This window comes from Rhagoletis zephyria, unplaced genomic scaffold (genome assembly GCF_001687245.7).
Source record: "Rhagoletis zephyria isolate East Lansing unplaced genomic scaffold, Rhagoletis_zephyria_1.1 Rzeph_scaffold_18450, whole genome shotgun sequence".
In the NCBI taxonomy this organism is placed as follows: domain Eukaryota; kingdom Metazoa; phylum Arthropoda; class Insecta; order Diptera; family Tephritidae; genus Rhagoletis; species Rhagoletis zephyria.
In genome coordinates this window covers 1-9,965 of record NW_016175511.1, presented here as the reverse complement: position 1 = coordinate 9,965, position 9,965 = coordinate 1, and the positions used below count along the sequence as shown (strand labels likewise).

General features: G+C 37.8%; 1 protein-coding gene across 1 annotated transcript; it reads right to left on the bottom strand.

Moving 5' to 3' along the window:
- Positions 1-4: 4 nt before the first annotated feature.
- LOC108380178 (mucin-5AC-like) lies at positions 5-4,073 on the bottom strand (the record flags this gene model as incomplete). Its single annotated transcript, XM_017636549.1, has 2 exons — positions 2,000-4,073; positions 5-913 (listed from the first exon to the last, which is right to left on the bottom strand). Coding segments are annotated over exons 1-2 (2,967 nt in total), but the record flags the coding sequence as incomplete, so codon positions are not given.
- Between the last annotated feature and the right edge of the window lie 5,892 nt (positions 4,074-9,965).

The following is a 9,965-nucleotide window of genomic DNA, read 5'->3' as shown; positions in this document are numbered from 1 at the left end:
TTGTGATGTATGCCAGCTCAGGCAATGGACTTTGAAAGGGAATGGTCTTGAGGCGATGACGAGAACTTTTGCGGTCGCTAGCGCTAGTACTGGGCGCTTGCTCGAGCTTGGGCGTGGCCGGTGAGGCTGGCACATCGACCACAGTGCTACTATTGCTGCTGCTGCTACTTATACCACTCTTTGACTTTCTAGATCGACTGCTACTAGATACTTTTTCACTCTTTTCAATAGTTGCCTTCTCCGTGGATTTTGTTACCGTTTTTATTTGTCGTCCTGAGCGCTTAGCTGGGCTGGAGGTTGCCTCTGATATCGAATTTGTTGAGTCTGGAGCGGTTTCCGCGACTTTTGATTTTGTGCTCTTTGCAATGGTGTGGTTGTTGCTGTTGCTTTGAGTTGGCTGTTCGGCTGCAGATGAAGTTGCTGTAGGGACTGTCGCTGAAACCTTTTCCGACTTTGTAATCTTAGTTTTTTCTTCTTTGGGTTTATCAGCGGCGGCAGATTTACCAGATTGACGCTTATCTCCCTCCGCTGCTGGTACAAGATCGGCTTTTGATTTTATATCTGTTGCAGTAGAAGCTAAATTTTTCGAGTCATTTACAGCGCATGAAGCTTCATTCTTCTCTACGTGTGAAGATTTGTTTTCTACAGTATCTGGGGAATTTTTCCCAGCCGTATCAGCCGATTTTGGCTTTGTGATAACTATTTTCTCTGTAGCTCTATTCTTCTGTTCAGTGACATCTTTAATCTTGTCTTCATTCTTTTCTTCGAGATCTTTTTTAGCAGTAACGGCTTGTTTCTTGCTGCCAATCTCTAACTCCTTTGTTGTCACCTTCAAAACGGGTTGCTCTTCAGCTGGTGCAAGGTTTATTACCTTTGTCGTTGACACTGGTGTTGGTCCGGACTTATTCTCATTCTGAAAGAAAAAACATGCATTGCCTATCAGTTCTTTGAATATAACACATAAAAAAGTCTGAAGTGTCGAATGAATTCATAAAATGTACAGTTTTCTCCCACGTTTAATAACAGTGGTTTACAGCAAAAATATTTAATGGATGCCACTATGCAATTACTATGTAAATAGCCCGCTGATTCCGAAAATTAATTTTTTATTTTATGGATAAGTTTTCGAGATATTTTCAATTTACAGTTATGAAAGCCAACAACAAAATTCTCCATAAACCGGTATAGTAAGCCTGATAGTGTGTGAGAAATTGATAAATCACTTCAAATTTTTTTTTGTTTTTTTTTATGAAAATATTGAAACAAGTTCAAACTTTAAGAGGGGAAAAATAAAAAAATTACCGTTTTTTTGTATTTTTTTTTTTTTATTGTATGGAATGTCTGTTCCTTTACAAAAAAATAAAAATACTAACGATGAAATATCAACAGAAAAAGCAAGTTACTCAGGTGTGCATGGCGTATGAGTAACATTCTTTCGTGCTAATTTTTCATACTAAAAATCTTTGCGCGTTTTCATTTGACCTGTCATTACTTCGTTATTTATCCATGGATTTTCTTCGTTATTAACTTGATTTGTATATAACAGAACAGACTTAACCACAATTGCAAAAAATTTACACAGATTCTGTTATTTTAAAATTTATCTCCTGTTAAAGTTCGATAATTTTTTATTTATTTGTCAGGAAATATCAGATGATGTATATACGGATTATTGAGAATTTTGTTAGCTTTCATTTTCCGTAATTGGTATTCAAATTGTTAAATTAGTTCGTAAGATATACGTGGTTAAGTGGAACCACTTTTTTTTGTTTTAAGCTGAATAACGGTAAATTGAAAATATCTCAAAAACTTATCCCTAGAATCAAAAATTAATTCAATTTTCGGAATCAGCGGGCGATGCTACATGGGAAATGAATAGGGGCATTCGTAGAACAAAAAAAAACACCGATTTGTGATCCAGTGTAATATATAGAATTTATAAACACTCGTTAATATTCAATGGTTTTCAAGTTATTTTGCACTTTTTCTTCTTAATTACCTTATTTTCCTCCACCCCTTTGTTTTCAGGGTCGATTTTTGGAGCAACAATTTCACTACGTTCATGTCCCTTAGCAGTAGGTGGCTTGCTTTGCTCCGGTTTTGCGTCACCGCCAACATCAGAACCACTTGCAACATTCGTTGACACTTTTTCGCCGCCAGCAGGTGCATTTAATTTCTCGGCCGGACTTTCAGCATCAGCGGGCTTCAGGGCTTTAACACCTTCCCCTTTGCCTGCTGCCCCATCAGTTTTTGTGTCGACTGCAGATGGTTTCGCAGTATTGTCTGCACTTTGTTCCTCTTTCGCTTTGGCAGGAGCATTGCCCACCGTTTCAGCGCTTTTAGCTTCTTCTACTATTTCCGACGTTGCCGGCTTGGCGTTCTTCTCTGCGGCAGAAATTCGTGTAGCATTGACACCTGGGCCCACAGGTGAGGCTGCTGTTGAATTTGTAGCTTTCAGTGCTGCGGCAATTTGTTCTGTACCGACCGCTGTTACACTTTTGGGTGCAGCCACTGACGCAGCAGGCGGCGTTGAAGTTGAAGAAGTCGTAGCTGCGCTACTGGCTGCTCCCAATTGCGAAGTGGGAGGTGGCGCAGGGGATGCTTGTTTTGTAAGCGGTACAGGATTTGCGCTCTGCTGTGGTGGCTTGGTTGCTCCAGATGCACCTGCAACGCTAATTGCCATTGCTGCTGCACCAGTTGGCACTGCGCCGGCCTTACCTATCGGTGTTATGTTGGTAGTAGCTGTATTGGCGCTTGAGACGATAGCTTGCGGCTTCTGGAAGTGTGTGGGGAATGGTGGTGGTATGGCGCTTACCACAGGTGAAGTTTTACCAGCACCAAATTTGCTTTGTTGGTGTGCAGCAGTTGGTGCAGCAGTTGAAGTGCCAGCTTTGGCGGGCAGCAACGAAATGGAGGGGGTGGGTACCGGCTTGGCACCCCCTGTAGAGGCAGCATTGCTGCCGCTACCGCCGCCGGCAGCGCTGGACAGAGCAGCCGATGTTGCCGTGGTAACTGGAGCGCTGCTAGCAGAGTTTTTGATGGACTGTTGTGCTGCACCACCAATAATACTCACTGGAGCGGCGTTAACTGGCAACGGTGTTATTTGAGTGCTTGGCGGCAAATTAGGTGCTTTTAGCTGATTACCGACTGCAGTCGATGGTGGTGTTTGCGTTGGAGGCTGCGTGGAAGCAGCGCTCACCCCTTTATTGCCTGCAGCTGTTGGTGGTGGTGCAGCGGTCGGCTGAGTAGGAGCTGCCGTTGGGAAGTAACGCAAACTCTGCTGAAATTGCTGGAGCGCTTTTTGTTGTTGTTGCTGAAATTGTCCATGCAGTTGCTGTTGCTGATGTGCAGTCAACAATGGCTGTGGCTGCTGTTGTTGTTGTTGTTGCGCCGATGACGGCGGTTGCTGATGAGTTGGATGATGTTGCGCTGGTGGCGGCTGAGATGGATGCTGTTGCTGTTGTTGGTGCTGCTGGTGCTGTTGTTGGTGTTGATGTTGTTGCTGTTGCTGATGTTGTTGCATTTGATATTGCAAGGTTTGCAGCTGTTGAATGATATTGGGCGGTAATGCCTGCAATTGCTGTTGGAATTGATTCAATGCTGCATTTGGAGCAGCGGCACTGCCATTTGGCTGTTGCTGTTGATGCTGAAACGTTTTATTCAGCAGCTCGGCGGCGGCCGGGGTGCGGGTCAGAGCCAATGGCTCTCCACCTCCACTACCACCACCACCACCAATACCAACACTACCACCGCCGCGATCCTTCTGTTGTTGCTGCTGCTGTTGTTGGTGTTGCTGTTGTTGCTGGTGCTGCATTTGAAAATGCAGTAATTGTTGTTGCTTCAACATATTTTGAAAACGCTGCTGCTGCAAGAATACGTTGAGTTCAGCCTGTGATGATTGCGGCAATGTATTTTGACCATGAACCAAACTCTGCATTTGTTGTTGTATGCCAGCTAAAGTTTTAGCAACCTGCTGCGAGTTGTTTGGCCCATTGGGTGGTATACCACCACCCATGCCGCTCCCGCCGGCACCTGGTGGCTTCTGATTATAGCTCATGTTGTCATAAACACTTGAAATACGCTTTTTCAAAGATATCTGAAATGTTAAAAGAAAAAATCTGTGAGGTAAAATATGTTAAAACTTTGCGTAAAATATGAATTTCAACTTCAACTTTTTACTAGGTCCAATCCCGTATTCCTCGGACCAAAATTAGTAATCTGTTATTACAGTTAAAACTGTGAATATGGCAGCTCTGATGGAGAGATACTCTTTTTAAAATTACCGCATTTATCATCCAGCTAAAATTATTTTAAGCTAGCAAATACACAGTGCGCTTCACTGCGCCTTAAAAGTATTTTAGTGCTGTTTGATACCCGTATTGTAATATTTCACTTATTTTAAGCATTTAATTGGATAAAATTATTCAAACAGTTGGCCGTCCTCGTCAAAAATATATGTGGCAACCTTCAACAAAAATATTTCGGCTGTAATCCTTCTTAAACCTTTTCCTTTTTACTGCCATATTCCAATATTTACTTTTTCTAATAAATTTACTTAAACTGCGATTTTCAAACAGGTGGCAACTCTTTAATTTTTTGCTTTCTATATTTTAAGTTAGACCACTAGCAATGCATCGATGAAAACTGCATTCAATTCCATGCATTAGTTTTCGAGTGGTGCGCGTAAAAACGCACAGACAGACAGACAGACAAAAATTCTAAAATTTGGCTTCCGTTGCTCTAATAAAGACCCCCCATGTTAATTTTTTTTTTAATATGTACCTATAATGTAAAGACATCGGCATGTTGCGATTTTATTATATGTTATTGTTTTATTTCGGTTGACCTATAAGTAAATGCTTGGTCTTTTTCTTGGCTCTCCAACGGATTTTACAACAGCTTGCAATTTCTTAACTCCTGCCATTGGTCGACGCTGTTTGCATTTAATGCTTGAAAGACGGATGTACATACATACATATTTGACCAGCATGTTAAAAAAAACTACCTGCTGCCGATTAACATTTTGGTGTTTATGTTGTTTCGACTTTTGACTTTCCTTAATGAGATTTTGGCGCGCTTCAATATTGTTGACGTTCTTTTCTCTGACAGATGTTGTTCTCTTAATCACAATTGAATGTGAGAGAACAAGCACAAATTTGTTGTGTATTTTACTTACGAGATAATCTATTGCATTTAGACGCGTAAAGGTCTATATGCAGACAAGATTTACGTGGATGGAAACGTATGCATGTAGTGTTGGGTATGCGTTTGTAAAGACTGTCTCAATTTCTGCTTTAACTTTGCATTGCTTTATTTTGTTTCACGTTCAGCGAACTTCTGTTTCGTACTCGATTACCGCCTTTCTCGCATAACAATAAAATATCTAATAACCGGAAGATATGTACAAGTACATACAGTGACTGGAACAAATGACCACGTGTTGATTTTTTTTAAGATTCGTAATGTTTATCGAACTAATATTTTTTGTTATTTTTGTATAAAAATACCGTCCAACCTTTAAACAAAACCATGTAAATCACAGTTTCAAACTATGTACGGTTACTCTCAAATTGAGCGTACGGCTCTTTTTTTGTTAATATTCTCAATGTTTTACATGCTAAAAATTTTTTTATTAATTTCGTATTAAAATATGGCTTATATTTAAGCAAACTCTATTTAAATGCAAGAATAATACTGTGCACAAATATTAAGAAAAATCTGAAAAATTTCAGCAAAATCGCGAACTTTTTAATACGAATTCCTAAAAAGAATTCAGGTATGCAGTTTTATAGCCCATTAAATTTTAGTATAATAATGTGCAAATTTCAAATGTCTAAAAATGTAAATCACAATTTCAAACGCGTTGATTTCTAAGAATTTTTTTTGCTGGCTGTCCTACGCTTTTTTTTTTATCTGAAAACTTTGAAATTTCAAAAAAATAAATGCAAGTTTTTGTAAATTGCACTTTAGAGTGGTCCAAAAATGCACGTGAAAAAGTATAGTCGACATTTTTATGCTCTCACACCCTAGGATTGTTCTATACCGAAAAAAATATACCCCGCTCAAAGCGCTTAAAGTTTTCCATGTATTTTATATGGGAAAAAAACTTTTCGTAGAAAAGGTATATAATTCTTGAAAATCAATATTTTACTACCGGAAAATTCTGTTTCTCTTCATCAGACTCCCAGTAATAATTCCCAATTATTTATTTACCCATTTTTTCGTAGTTACTATATTTTATAGGTACGCCAAAACACCCAGAAAATGCATCGAGGGGTAAATAAAAAATCTTAAGTATTAAAAAATGTTTAAATAAACAATTGTGTATTGTTATTGTACGTCTTATTGATTTTCAAGAATTCTATACCATTTCTACGAAAAGTTGTTTTCCCCCATATAAAATACATGGTAAACTTGAGCGCGTTGAGTGAACTCTAATATTTTTTGATTTAAAAATAAAAAAATAGGGGTATATTTTTTCGATATAAAACAATCCTAGGGGGTGAGTGCATTAAAATTCCGACTTTACTTATTTTGGACCACCATATTGCACTTGTTATATAAAAAACCGCAAACGTAGTCTCAAAAAAAAAAATCCAAAAAATCAACGCGACTTTTAGTCGGTTGAAACTTGCAGTTCATTAGGCTAAAATTGGGCGTTCTGTGAAACTACATACCCAAAAATGTTCTAAAGATTCAGATTAAAAAGTTGAAATTTTTACAAAAATTTGTTGAATAGTCCTAAATATTGTATAAAGTTTTAATCTGTAGTTTATATGTTTTTGGTTAAAGCTTGATGGGTATTTTTATAGAAAAATAACAAAATATTACGAATATTTAATAAAAAAAAAACCACACGTGGTCATTTGTATGTTTGAGTCACTGTACATGTATCAGAGAGGAGCTTTGAGTGTAAATGTCAAAATTACTCTCTTTAAAGAGAGGAGCGAGAGCGAAACAGTAAGTCACCTTGAACGCGAAAAATTACTTTTCCTGTAACTACTTTAATTTGTTTTAACAAATGTAAGGTTCTTTGCAAGGCGTATTCAATGGGCCTCCGCACACTGGACTGCTCAGTCCGCCTAAAACCGGTTTTGTGTTGATAAGAGGGGGAAGGGAGTTCGAGTTTACCTCGCTCATTTCACTCCGCGAAAATCGAGGATTGACGGTGGACTGACACGCACACATAGGCAACATGTTTTCTATTTCGGTTTGTTTGCATGTGCCACATGCACTAACACAATCATGCGTAGTTCATGTACACAAAACTGAAACCTGTTTTCGGCCGACTGCCCAGTCCAGTGTGTGTTCGAGTGGTGGACTGCTCAGTTGACATTGAAATCTCCTGCGAGAATTGCAGGTCGATCAAAACAGTCTACTTATCTTTATCTTCACCTTCATCTTTATTTTTCCTTTATCTTTATCTTTATATCTATATATCTTTGTCTTTATATCTTTATCCTTATCTTTATTTATTTTAATAAATAATTTGAATTTGATTTTCGTATATATGGCAACCCTTTAAAGAACGAAAACCATATTGCACATCTACAGGTTAACCCCTTTCATTTGATACCTCATTTTTCAAAATCGAACGAACGATACAGATTTTATGACTTGGTGTTAAATATTTAACGCAACCCTCTGCGGTAGAGAAATTTTGAATTCGATTTTCTAACATGGGACAATTTATTTCATGGAATTAAAGCTATGTTGTACACCCGAAAGACATGGCCTTCATGTGACACCTCATTTTTGAAAATCGAACCACTACGGTATATGGGAGTGTTCAGACAAATGTGATATACCGGTGCGATACGATGCGTTCGAAAATTTTATTACAGTAGGCACAATTGATCGCACGATATGATGACCTGTTCTTTGTAGAGTTCTTAAATGGAATTAATAATTTAGCTCGTCAATTGTTATCACATATTATATGATTTGAAGTATTCGGAATATAAAGATTGTCATAAGAAAGATGAAGGCCCGCAGGGTATTGTATCGCACCTGCTTGAGGGCCTTTGCTTTTTATTATGATCGCATCAAATACGATATCGTATCACATCGGTAGTATCGCATCTGTTTGAGGCCACCTATAGTTTTATAATTTTCCAAAAGAAAAAACCAACGATTGAAACGATTGAAGTTAGGGATAATGATTTTGATTTTATTAACTAAGCAAATGTTTATTTCGGAAGGCTTTACGTATATGTACATACATACATACATAACATGCATATATGCACAGTGTGGGCAACAATAGGCATGTTTTATTCAACCATCACAAGCAAATAGCTAAATCTTGGTCAAATAAAACGAAATTAGCTTATTTCCAATGTTAGCCTAATTTTGACAGTTGTTTGAATGCAAATAGTGTCAAAGTAAGCTTTCGCATCTTTCTGATTGGCTAAAGGAGAAAATTTCTGATGCTGAATGGCAATGCCTCTTGTTCAATANTTTCTTTTTGATGCCAAAGTGTTCCTTGAGCATCAAAATGTCGCTTACATCTTTTTGTCGGTTAGGGTTCGATATTGAACCGAGATTTCCGTATTCCCGTGGTTTTCTTCTCATTTGCGTCAGAAGGATGACATTATACATACATATTTACATTTGAATATACATACATAAGTGTGTATATAAATCAAGTTCTGAACAGACATATTTCTGACACAAATTTTATTTATATAAGCGAAACTTGCACCAACCACGTTTTTTTGGTTGCAAGAATCGAATTTATTTTCTTTTTTCTTGTTTAAGCATAAATAATTGGCTTAAAAACCAGTTTTACGCGAGATTTTGGTTTTATTATTTATGGTGTTGCTCCAGGTATACATATAAACGGTACTAAGTTCTTCAAAATTGTTAAATTGTTGACGATCGAACGGTTTTAACTAAATTTGTCACGAGTGCAGCATACAGCAACAGTAACGTTTCGAATTATTTCATACATACATACATATAAAGAAAGATAAGCGGCTTCGGTAAACTTCTCTATGGAATGTTATGCGAATCCATTGCACTAAAGCTAGTTCTAATTAATATGCAAAACAATCGCGTTTCGTTAAAGTCATCGAGATATTACATTAATAATTTAATTTAGCGTTTCTACTGTTATATTTTCTATCATACTCTCGAGTAGGAACTCACACAAAACATGTTTACATTATACCATAAGTAAAATGTTCCACATACCTTAATATTCTTCATAAAAGCAACCCTTTAATTGCACAATCCCCACTTCCAACAAAGTATACACAGGCGCTCGTTACAGCTACCCTGCTACCTCATTTTACATCACCTCCACCTACGCTTTTCATAGGAAATAAGCACCGCGAGAGGATATTCGTGTCGATGAGCAGTAACAGATTTGTTGGTTAAAACTGAACAAAGCCACTCCAGTACCACCCACATTTGTATATCGCTTTCTGTTACGAGGGAGGACAACACTGCCAATAATGAAGACGTGAACGAATGTTTAAAAGAGCTATTATACACAACCACCCCGTCCTTCAAACAAAATATACAAAAAAAAACTATGCCGGTCGGTCTATGTAATCCGGATTCATGCATACAAATGTGCAGAGAAATCGGTTCTGACACACAAAGCGAAAATCAATTTTCACTTTCAGCGGCATGTATGTACATATGTACAATGTACATATGTAAATAAATACATAAATATTTTATTGGCTGCCTCATATGAAGTTCAATGGTTTTATCAATCCATAAGAATGCAGTAATGCGGCCGATGTGGTGCAGTGGTTAGCAGTGCGCACTACTAACACCAAAAACATAAAATATAAGTTTTTTTTTATTTCTTTAACAGCGGTCGCCCCTCGGCAGGCAATGGCAATCCTCCGAGTGTATTTCTGAAACACAGCTTCTCATAAAAATAAAATCGCTGATATACATGGTTACATGAAATTACAAAAGCCGCAAATAACTAACAAATTTTTGTTTAC